The sequence below is a fragment of the Pelodiscus sinensis genome, chromosome 5, assembly GCF_049634645.1.
Source record: "Pelodiscus sinensis isolate JC-2024 chromosome 5, ASM4963464v1, whole genome shotgun sequence".
In the NCBI taxonomy this organism is placed as follows: domain Eukaryota; kingdom Metazoa; phylum Chordata; order Testudines; family Trionychidae; genus Pelodiscus; species Pelodiscus sinensis.
In genome coordinates, this window is record NC_134715.1 from 113,846,920 (window position 1) to 113,859,268 (window position 12,349).

Sequence of the window (12,349 nt, forward strand, 5' to 3'; positions counted from 1 at the left end):
CACACTTTAGAGAAAGCTCAGTGATTCATCTGGGGTGCCGTCCTGAGGCAATTTTTTGGTTTCTAGCCATATTGTTTTTCATTTAGTCTCTGTACCACAAAAATGGCAGTAGCCAGTAAATAAAAATAAAAGTTAACCCTTCCTACTTTTGTGTGAGTGGCTGATAATTGTAAAGTGTATTAAATGAGCTAACAGCACAAAAATATTGATTGACTCTAATTGCTGTATTTTATAAATGTTTAACACAAAAACGGAACCTCATGTTACACCTGTAGCAAGCAGTTTGGATTTTTGAAGAATACATTTCAGGCCCCAGGAAAAAATTCCATTTGCATAGTTAGAATTCTTGGAGTGCTGTGCTCTAACACAACAAAGCACCTCATACCAGCATTAACTTCAATGGCAGCTCGTAGGTCTTTCCTTTCTTTTCGGAGCTGAGCCAACCTGTTCCGCAGAGCTTCTTTCCTCCTTAACAACTCCTCTTCTTTGGTTTGTAACCTCTTTGCATCTGCTTCAACACGGTTCTTGCCATATTTGTACTGATCAGCATCTACGCAGAAAGATGAAAGTGCACTGATGATTTATTCAGTTAACTCCTTCTCTGAATGGCTCAGAAGCTAGGAACATCACTAATCAGAATGTGAGATGCAACAAACAAAATATACACACCCTTAAAACTTCCTGGTCTTAACTTTGTGACTTGAGCCGTTCCTGGATCTCTTTGAATAAAATAAGCAATAAAACAACTCTTTATCTCTCAATCAAATCTAACCCCACAAAAAGCTTTTGCAATGTCTGAGAAAGTTGGGTTAATTTTTTTGTCTGTTTTCATTGGAGTTTCCCACACTTCTTGATTCCTGCTGAGATTTGAAGCACAAATACTGAAATAATGTGAGAAAGTCTTGTTTTCAAGAATCTTCCGGAAGAAATGGAAAATACCAGACACCTTACAAGGCTCTTGTACTAAGAATTCCTCCCTAAGAGTGCAGACAAAACAGATTCTGATAAACATGCAAAATATGTTTCCTGTGCTTAGCCAGGCTGAATCTCTGACCTGAGATTTAACTGAATGATGAAGTTTGAAAACTCAGCTCCCCCACAACTTATACTCCAGGCAAAAGGCTGAAGTCCCTAGATAAGTGCTTCTCCTCTCCCAGTAAGGTTAGGCTGACAAATGTCTCACCTTCTTTGCCTCTGCCTAAGAAACACCTTGGCCCAGACTCCTCTAACATCTTTAAGCCAAAGATCTTTCACATCCCCTTTTCCTGGAGAATGGGGGCTGGACCTCAGCAATCTGATCTTTCTCTTTTTCTTGCTATCTAGAAAGACCCATCCTATTTCCTTATGCCCAAAGTTGCAAAGCAAGATCATTAAGGGATGTACTTACTTGATGCAGTGCGCTTCACACATGACATTGATTCAGATTTCTTCTGCTGGTTATTTAAAATTCTCCCTTTTCCCACGATACCATTTGCAGTTGCGGGGCTTTTTTTGCCCTTAAACTGTTTGAAAACAAAATATTTATGCACTGGTAATTATTGTTGTATGGATGGTGCCATAATAACAATCACCAAGAGCAAAGCTTGAAAGAGTTGTTTAAAGCTGCCTGTCTTCCTAGAAGCTGTTCATATGCTTAATAGATTCTGCTGAAAACAGTGCAATCTCTAGAGACCATATCACTGAGTAAGATCAGAGGCTGATAATCACTGGGAATTGTGAGATTCTCTCTCACTCTCTTCTTTCTTTCCCTTCCATCTGTGGTGGCATCACAGTTGCTAATAAACTGACACATTTTAAGAATGATGCTCTAATGGACTAAGTGGTACTTTGTAACAATTTTATATTGCAAAGCCCTTTAAAAACAGAAAGGAGGCACATTACTTTCATACCTACCACAAGAAGCTGTAGAACCATCAGTTTTGCCCACTCATAGTGAGATACAATGTTAAGCTGTTTTATACTTATTACATATCCTTATTTGGTACATTTTCTAGGAATTGCATTGCTATAGTATATGGATGCTATTTCAAAATTAAATAATTAAAAATACACAAAAGACGTTAATTAACAGATTCTCTTTCATGGTACCTCCAACAAAACAAACTCAGTGAAAAAGGCAAAATTAAGGTGGTTTTTGTACCACACCCTTGATAATGGCTAGACATAAGCTCTAACAGACTCCTGGACAATAAAAGAACAGTACAGAGCTATGCCTCTAGGAATGAAGCTACATGGACAGAAAACTAGAGTATTTGGCCTATTAAAAGTATTTCAAAAAAATAGAAACTGAACCTATTAAGGTCCAGTGGGGTCTGAAACTCCCAGCCCATGCCTGGCTGGAGTAATTGTGCAATCTACCCCAGGAATCCCAGCAGGCCGAAGGGAGGGGAGTCTGTCTGTTCCTATTCCCCAAACCCTGCCCCTTCCCAACATTGCCCTGCTCTCTCTCCACCATGGCACTCCAGCTGAAGCTGAATCCTCAAGGGGTATTACCAAGGGGTCCTGGCCCAGCATGGCAGCAGTGGTTGGCCTCTCCCCCACTCCTTACAGAGGAAGGAGCTGTATGGAAGCAGAGAGCACTCGGCGGGTGCTCTCGGATACAGAAACAGTACAGTTCTGAGTTGTGACAGATAATTTCTCTGAATGGCATGCAAAGACATAGTCCCTGTCTGTTTTGCTCATGACATACTATAGAATATTTCCTTACATGGCCAAGATCCTAATTTCATATTTATTGCTAGAACTCCTTGTAGCAACCTGAGCAACAGGTTGCAAATAGAATCTGACAGGCAAGTTATTTATGGTTTGTTTCTGTCATCCTCACTCAGGCTGAGTAGCTCCTTAACTGCCTAAGAAGTCCCATTGAATTCAACAGAGCCATAAGTGTAAGATACAGGCAGTCCCCGGGTTACATGGATCCGACTTACATCGGATCCCTACTTACAAACAGGGTAAGGCAACCCCGCACTAGCTGCTTCCCCCCAGCAGACCAGGGAGACGCGGAGCGGCTTTTCTCAGCAGATACCTCAGCTTGAGAATAAAGGACTGAGGGAAGTGAGGTGTGGGAGAATAAAACTGAGCTCTTGAGAAATGTTTGGCTAGAGTTTCCCCTACAATACCAGTACCAGTTCCGACTTACATACAAATTCAACTTAAGAACAAACCTACAGTCCCTATCTTGTACGTAACCCGGGGACTGCCTGTACTCTACTTGAAGAGAGTAAGGGTGAAAGAATCTGGCACTTAATGACTCCAGTTGAGTATGCAATACTAGCTAGTTGCCAGAGTAGCATGTGGGTTTCCATGCATGACTAAATACAGGGATCAGAATTATCCTTTTCTTTCTCACTTGCTTTTTCCATTAAAGAAAATGGACATAAATTTTATAATGCTTTTGTCATTTTCTCTGACTCTTGAAACTTTATCTAATTCTTCAGAGAAATATTGCAGAATACTTTATTACAAGGCAATCAAAATAGTTACTTCTTTACAAGACATACAAAAGGACTAGCTAAAACAAGGTCATAGTACTAAAAAACATTATCCCCTTTACTTTCTTTTTAACTGGTCAGCTAGACAAAGGTTACACTCGCCATTTTGCAACCCTTCTACACTGATAAAGGCCCAGTTATAAAGGCAGAGTGTGTTTTCAATATAATTGTACTGGTAAAGCCTTTCTAGTGTAAACTAGACCCTAGTGTTTCTAAAATGATTAACCAGGGTTTTGAGAATCTTAGAGTGAAATTCGCCCCTACTCAAAAGGCCAGCAAAAGATCTAAAGAAGTGCCACCCTTTTGCTTCAGTGTGGCCTAAATTGAGTATAGCTTTTGTACTGACTCTTGGCAAAGGAGTGAATTTTTTTATTACTTATTAAATGTAAGATTCACATATTCTATAAAAGGTAAAGACTGAACTCTTTGTACCTACAAACAGCACGAATATGGTAGGGATGTGAAGGGTTAGCTGGCGGCCTAGCCTGGCTACAGCAGCTCCCACCTGACGCAGGCACAAGCAGCCCCTGCCCATGGTGCGGTGGGCTCATACCAGCCTGGTCAGAGAAGTCTGCGGCATGGAGCAGCCCCACACCCACAATGCGCGGCATCCACGGGATGCCCGTCAACCAGTTAAACGCAATGTTTAACCAGTTAACTTTTTAAACTGGAATGTAGGAGGCTTGGATCTAAAAGTTAAGCATAGTTTTTTAAAATTAAAAAAAGAAAAAAATGGCTTTGGTTGAAGCATACAGTAAGGCTTATAAAACAACAACAACAACAAATGGACTGGTAGCACTTTATAGACTAACAAAACATGTAGATGTTAGTCTATAAAGTGCTACCAGTCCATTTGTTGTTTTTTTCTGTAAGAGACTAACTCGGCTATCCCCTGAAGCTCCAGTAAGTCTTATGTCATTTCAAACACTTTCTCCTTTGTAATACAATGAACAAAGGTTCCCTGTTCAACTTTTTAAGTCAAAAGGCCTCTGCATTTGGTTCTTGTACCAAGGTTCACTTGCTCACACACCTGTATCCGCACATATGTTCCTTAAAGTACATATTCTGTTTGTTTGTAGGTACTTTTGAAATATATTAATAGAAAAGTAAGGACAGTGCAGAGAGTGACCTACTGATACTCTGTTTTAATCCCAGATGGTCCTAACCCAGCAATCCTGAGTTTCTGAGCTCAGGCCCATGTCTGGTTCTAACATTATATTCCTAGCTTTGTATGCATAATTGGACTAAACTATTGGTCATATAAATAATACATTTCAGATGCAAAAGACTACCTTCATTTTAGTATCTTTAAATTAAACTAGTAAACTAACTGAGAATTGTATGCCATTGTCCTTCACTGTGTATTCTGATATGGTATACTTTATGACTGCAAAAAAGAAATCATAGTTTTCTCAAGGGAAGCAAGCAACAGGGCAGTTACTTAAATGTAGTTACATTGTATGTTTCAGTAAACCAGTAACACACTTAAAACTAAAATGCCAAGTATCTTATCACATAAAAACAAATCATTTAGTGGGCCAAAGAGTCACAGGGTGGTGCACAGAAATCTGTATGTGCAACAGTTCCACATTGCAGTCCCTGAAATATTTATATGTAATATTTTTGTTACAGCAGCAAGCTGTGCTGAAACCCCCTATAGGAAATATGCGGAAGCCAACCGAAAGCCAGGAGGAAAGCTTGCCGTTGTATGGCTGCATTTTGTTTGGCTCTAGATACAGCAAGAGCATGTTAAGCAGATATTTTATGGACAAACAGGAAGACAGCACCTACAGGTCAGAATTTACAATCTAGGTGGAACTCTATTACTTGTAGCGGCCCCCATTTAAGTTGCAAGCATTCTAGTGTTAAAATCAGGCCAGTGAAATAACCCCAACACAAACAGAACTGAAGTAAAAGGCTTTGTTACAGTATTAAACATTGTAAGTACCTGTGAGCCAGATCCCCGCCCCACAGCAGAGGTGTTAGTGACAGACTGAGCAGAGGACAGATTGGACGAGACAGGGTTTTTGTAATGGTTAGAGGAGAGTTTGTCAGTAGATAACCTATTGGCTTTTCTGTCAGCAGGTGGATAGCGTGCAAAGATTTTCGGAGACGGCAAGTTATCGTACAGGCCTGCGTTATCATAAAGCACTTCTTCTCCCATACTTCTGCTACGAGAAGGAGGAAAGCCATCTTCCAGTTCCCACTGCAACACACACACTTTTGCTGTTAGTACACAAAAACCACATGCAGGACCTATGCAAAATTAAAACATTAGCAGGTTATTTAGAATCATTAAAACCCTTTGAGTTTAGCAAGATTTTGTTTTTTTCCTGACATTTGAGCCAAACTGGTCTAGAAAAACATTGATAGCTATGGTATGTTCGGGTGCCTGAGGAAAACAGAGGAATAGGTTATCTATTTCATAACCTGAATTTTCTTGTGTTTTCTATTAAGCAGAGAAAAGGGGACTGTGATGTTAGCCCTTATACTACAGGTTGGACCTCTCTCGTCCGGCACTCTCAGGATCTGACTGATCTTGAACGAGGGGATTTGTCAGACCAAGGGAGGTCCCTCTCAACATGGCTCGTGCTAGCTTGCTGCCCCCAGCTAGGACTCCAGTCTAGACCTGCTGCTGCCTGCCCGGCCGTGGGTGCTGCTGGGGTTGGAGCTCCACAACAGGGGACAGAGCGCTGTGGTGGGGGCTGGAGCTCTACGGTTGAAGCTCCACAGCTGCCGCTGCCGTCCCCAAGCTCCACGGCTGCCACTGCAATCCACAAGCTCCACAGCCGGGGCCAGAGTTCTGTGACTACCATGGCCGGGTCTCCTCTACCACCTGGCCACAGTAGCCTGAGCTCCCTGCTGCACCACCCACCCCCTGTGCATTGCCCCCTGGCTCCCGGCTGAATCTCCATGCCCCCCCTCCACCTCGCTGCTCCTGCCCAGAGTCAGCCCAACCTCCCTGTACCTGGGCTCTGTGGTCCAGCAACATCCGTAGTCCGAGAGTTCAGGGAAATACAACCTGTATTACTTTATTATTACTTTCCAGTTAGTATTTCTGAGAAAGAAGGTGCTACAGTACCGATGTTGAGATCTACTTTCTTGTATAAATAGGACAATTGTGGGGCACTCATGAACAACACAGATGAGCCTTCAGGAAAATCTCCGGGGCACATTTTGCTAAATCTGACTGATAATTGAGATTTTCAGATCTGGCAACTAGCAGAAGCTATGAGGGTTTTTTTTTTCAGGCCACGTGTCTTTTCAGTAGCTATCAGCTGCTTGTGCACTAGCATTTTATTTTACTTGTTGGAAAAAGTATTACTGAGCTAAAGTAAATACCTAAAATAGCTCCAGGCCATTTTCTCTTTCCATAAAACTGGAGAACACAATAACAATCACCTAGAGATTCGCTCATTTAATCTTAAAAGAAGCTGTGGGTCTGCATGCCCAAAAGCTTTCCTTAATCCACCCTGTCTGAGTACCCTCCTCAGATGCTGTCCAAAGCACACCCAAGGATTACATGTGCATCCCACTCAAACACTCTGCTATGTCCTACTCCTTAGAGACTTTCCCCTACTACTCCTCTGACATGTTACAAGAGAACACTGCACGGCTGTGTCTACACTGGGCCACTTATTCCGGAAAATCAGCCGCTTTTCCGGAATAAGCTGCGAGCTGTCTACACTGGCCCTTGAATTTCCGGAAAAGCAACGACGCTCTACTGTACAAAATCAGCCACTATTCCGGAAAAACTATTCTGCTCCCGCTCGGGCATAAGTCCTTATTCTGGAACACTGTTCCGGAAAAGGGCCAGTGTAGACAGCCCAGTAGTCTTTTCCGGAAAAGCGCGTCTACATTGGCCACAGATGCTTTTCCGGAAAAAGGGCTTTTCCGGAAAAGCAGCCTGCCAATGTAGACGCTCCTTTTCTGGAAAAACTGAAAATGGAATAGTATTCCGTTTTAAGCAGTTCCGGAAATTCATGCCAGTGTAGACACAGCCCACTTGTTTCTGACTGCCTATGCCTTGAATTTCTGAATATTTCTGTCAGTTTTCAAACTGAGGTCTTCAAACTGCCTTTAAGACACAGCCTGAATTAGGAACTAAGCTGAGCGCAGCACCTTCACATGAGTGACTAGAGACCACGTGCCATTGTGTGCAATATGCACTTCTTTACCCACTCCTAAAAAGAACAAGCTGTACAGGCTAATGAAGAGGCTGGGGTGGGACCACGACTTTGCCCTCAGCCTGCTCTCTTTGGGACCAACAGCACAAGTGTCAGAGCAAAGGGAGGACAGCTTGTTGAACTTTCTTCACAACTTACATCACCCAACACAGGGCTGGGCACAATCAAGCCCTGAGTATTGCTTTGGTCTAATGAATGTTTCTTTTTAAAAATTCAAGGATTTTATTAATGGATTTGGCATAAACGGATCAACACACAGTTGTTTTTACAAATATATGCTGACTCATGAACAAGTTAATTTAAACAATATGTCCCACTCCCTCACAAGTCTGCAGATGAGAGAGGCTTTGTGGTGCCTGATTACAAAGAGAATAGAAAACTTGAGTTCATTTGGAATCTGCCCATTGGCGCTCAACGAGGTAATACAGTTTTCAGGTGTCCTTGCGTTCAACACATGTAAGGCATTTGAACTGTAAAAATTAAATTCTTACCGATCCATTTATGCAGGGAACATCATCATAATGAAGTGCCAGTCCACTGGGACATGCGTAGCCATTTCCAGTGCTTCCCCGATACGGATTAGTAGATATAACACGTCTGTTCATAAAACTATGTAAAACAAAAAATAATGCTTGGTCCTTAGTCTGCATGATGATTCACTGGTGCTACACCCACAATTGATGATCTGCCAGTTCTGGAAGCATACAGCTTCTCTCTAGTAAAGCTACAGAGAGTTTTCCTCCTTCTGCAACCTCCATGAAAAAGAAGAGCAAACTCTGCATTTTATTCATATCTGGCTGCTAACATCCAATATCACAATGTATGTTTCTGAACCATAATCATAAGAGAAAATAGAGGACTGTGTGAAAGGAAGGATAGAGACAGCTTTAGCTGCTATATGGTGTCACATATGAGCCTGCTGATATAAACCAATTTGCCAGACTTCAATAAAAAAATTTTCCACATGGTAGTGGTGAGAAGGGGGCTGTAACCTAAGACTTTACTACAACCATTTTAGGTAATGGAGCAAACCAAGCAAAATCTCCTGTGTGTGGAACCTTGAACTGATCATAATTTCACAAGCAACCTTTGAAACAGAGCCAATAAGAAATAAGAAGGAAAACAAAGGTTCAGGATAGAATGATTGGATTTCTGAAGTTGACATTAACAAAATACAATGAAATTATGAAGTTAGGTAAAGGGGTCTCTTGTTTCTCCATATGGGTCATAAATAATGTGGGAAAAGCTTGCCATACATGTTATATTTTATTCCAATATTGCAGAATAATGAACAATGTTTTCTGTAGAAAAGACCAATTAAATTCCATGTGTGTAGTTACTGGCATGTGTAAATATTTACAGAATCAGACCTTACATTTTTAAGTAATTTTCCATTGTCATCTGACTTTTAATACCCTCCAACTTGCTAATGAACCCTCAATTGGAATTTATCATGTCTTCTTCCAGAGGAGCATTTTTAAAAAGTTATATTGGGATTAACTAGACAAGATAATCATGAGATGACAGTTTGCAGGGGGGAAATCATAATTCACCATTGTAAAAATGCCCCTAAGCGAATCATATGTAAGGGGACTGTTAGCCCCTTACTAAAACTCTGTGGGAGTTTTTGATTCGCCTGCTCCCAGTATCAAAAGGGGAAGGGTCCATGAGAAATCAGGGCCCTGAGACTGACAGACCCCAGAGACAATGGAAAGCAGCCAACACTCCAGCTCGGCCTGATTGACAGGTTGGACAGGCCAGTGAGGAAAGTGAGAGGCCAGGGCCCGTCCTCCCTGTGAGCTGGGATTTTTCTGGGTCTCTCTGAGTAAGGAGAGAGCTGAGAGACAGCTAAGAGGAATAAGATGTGTGGAGAAGCAGTCCTGCAGCAACAGAGCCAGGCACATACAGCCCAAGGAGTGCAAGCTGTGCTGAGGGGCAGTTTTGCAGCAACAGAGCCAGGCACACAGCTCAAGGAGCGCAGACCCGGTGTTGAGAAGCAGACTGGCAGTGCTCAAAGAGCCAAAAGGGACAGAGAAGCAACGCAAGGAGCTGGAGACTGGCAAAGCAGCACAGCCTACAGCTGGGTGTGGTGAGCAGCTGGGACCAGCAAAGTGCGGGGAGAAGCTCTGGGCAGGGAGATATCACCAGCCAAGAGGCCCAGCAGGCCAGACTGGGAGAGGGGTCTGGCCACTTAAGAGCTTGAGGCTGTGTGGTCACTGCCAGAGCAAGTGTGTCCAGCCTGCAGCCCCCCTGCAGCACATCCAGGGCCTCTAAGGGGCCTACAAGGAAGAAACTGTGAACTGTCCTTACACTCTGCAGGCTGCTGTTTTGATTTCCCTGTGCTACAGAGCAGGGCTGTGTGTTCTCATTTAACCATTCTCATTTTTTCTTATTCTTTTCTCTTTAATCAGTTGATGTTTAATAAATTGTATTTGCTTAGAACCTTATGAAATGATCACTGGGCCAAGAAAGCATGCAGTGTGAAGAGAGCACCTCGGAGTGGGGACATCCTAACTCCTGCCCCTAGTGACTACAAGGTTGGGGATTAAGCCCCAGGAAACCTGGGCCCAGCCTTGTTGGGGTTTCGAGGACTCTGCTACTCAGGAGAGTGGAGGAGGAGCCCTCAGGCTCAGGGAAGCCGTGGGGTAAAGGAAGTGGGGAGTGGGGACTCAGATCCTTTCGCTGGTCCACTTCACCTGGGCGGTATAGAAGCCAGGAAAGTTCCCCACAATAGCGGGACCATTCCCCCACTTACACATAGCTCTAAAAAACAAAGTGTTATCATGAAACTCAAATATTTTTTCTGTTGTCATTAATGAGAAACACTATCCACATATTTCTGGACTATATTTAGAACTATATACAATCCCTGTGCCAAATATCTTACTAGCTAAGTCTAAGAGAGAACAGAGGGAGAGTGCAAGGAAACAATGAGATAATATTAGTCAAGCATGATGGGCAATAGTCTCAACAGACCAACAGTCTAACTGTTGTCAAATGTATTGTTGGCATCATACCAAGAGAGTTTTGAAGGAGAATGATGAGGTAATTTTATGGATGTTTATGGGGAGCTCCTCCCAAGCATGAGGGGCAGGCATGAGATAAAGCTCACAAATACTTATTTGAAAATGTAATGAGTGATACAGTCTATGATAAAGCCTGTCTCCTTCACCAACAGAATTGGGTCCAGTAAAAGTTTTTCTCTCACCCACCTTTGGCTCAAATTGCAGCGGGGAGGTCTAGGTTGGATATTAGGAAAAACTATTTCATTAGGAGGGTGCAGAAGCACTGAAATGGGTTACCTAGGGAGGTGGCGGAATCTTCATCCCTAGAGAATTTTAAGTCCTGGCTATAGCTTAGTGGTTTGAGCATTAGCCTGCTAAGCCCAAGGTTGTGAGTTCAATCCTTGAGGGGGTCATTCAGGGATCTGGGGCAAAACCTGTCAGGGACGGTACTTAGTCCTGTTGTGAGGGGCAGGGGACTGGACTTGACCGCTCAAGGTCCCTTTCAGCTCTATGAGATAGGTATATCGCCATAGTCTAATGGAATGATTTAGTCGGTGCTGGCCCTTCTTGGAGGAGAGGGAACTGGATTAGCTGACCTCCTGAGGTATCTTCCAACTCTAATAATTCTACGAGTCTATCTATGGCATGATATAAAAAGAGGGAATAACAGTTGAAGGAGTCAAAGAGAGGGGTCCATGCCTGGGACTCCCAGGTGCTATAATAGAAAACAAAAACAATTAAAGGATAGTGTAGAAAAGTGATCTTTGTAGGAACGATATGAATATCGTCCTGATGGCATTACTCAAGGCTAGAGTGAAAGAGGGTGTAGTAACTGCAAACTGAATAGGGCCTGATGGCATTACTCAAGGCTAGAGTGAAAGAGGGTGTAGTAACTGCAAAGTGAAAGTTTTCACTAAGTGGATGGATAAGAAAAGCCTTGTTATTTCTCATTTCTCCATTTAATTTTATACAATTAATTGAATCAGAAGTTAAAAGAGAAATGATCTAGGTTGCTTGCTGACAAGTTCTTACATTCACTTTATTGTGGTACAACAAATTTAAACAAATGCTTGATAGTGAATTTTATTATCCTGCAAGTTAGACTTGGCATTCTTTTCTAATATGTGGTCCAGTTGCACTTGTTTTTTCCCCCCTCCCCCACTTGGTTTCAATTAATATAGCATTTGTTCATAAAATGAAAACCAAGCAGTATTCAGGCAAAAACATTCCCATCCGGCTTCTCTCTTACATGTGGTTATCACTGGATGCTGATGGAAGCAAAAAATGCATGTTACAGGAAGAACTTTTTTTTTAGCCCATTTAACTTCAAAACATACATAAGCATAAGCTCTCTAAATTAACTGCAATATGATTCTATTAAAATTACTCGGATTTGACAAAAATGGGATTATGGCAAGAGATGAAGCAATCTTGATTTCTATCAAAAGACATTCAAACTAGAGCATGAGTGAAGTGTCTCATTTTTCTGTGCTGCGGCCCTCCTGACACTTCACTGATAAGTACAGTATTTCACATAGAAAGCTAGCCTAGTTTTTCACCCTTTATTATAGAATACTAGAACTGGAAGGAACCTTGAGATGTCATCATGTCCAGTCAGTCCCCTGCCCTCGCAGCAGGACCAAGCACTGTCTAAATCAAGGATGGG

The 12,349-nt window shown here is 42.4% G+C and overlaps 1 protein-coding gene across 7 annotated transcripts in view; it reads right to left on the reverse strand.

Annotated features, from left to right (window-relative positions):
* Positions 1-12,349, reverse strand: part of AFAP1 (actin filament associated protein 1) — a 172,897-nt gene that overhangs the window by 8,197 nt on the left and 152,351 nt on the right. For 6 of the 7 annotated variants that reach the window (XM_006128235.4, XM_075930796.1, XM_075930793.1 and 3 more), the window contains 3 exons: positions 8,170-8,287; positions 1,388-1,502; positions 386-550 (listed from right to left, as the gene is read on the reverse strand). In XM_006128235.4, the coding sequence (XP_006128297.2) occupies positions 386-550; positions 1,388-1,502; positions 8,170-8,287 (398 nt within the window). Of the gene's footprint in view, positions 1-385; positions 551-1,387; positions 1,503-5,439; positions 5,698-8,169; positions 8,288-12,349 lie in introns of all 7 variants that reach the window. The other variant, XM_006128231.4, reaches the window with a different exon arrangement.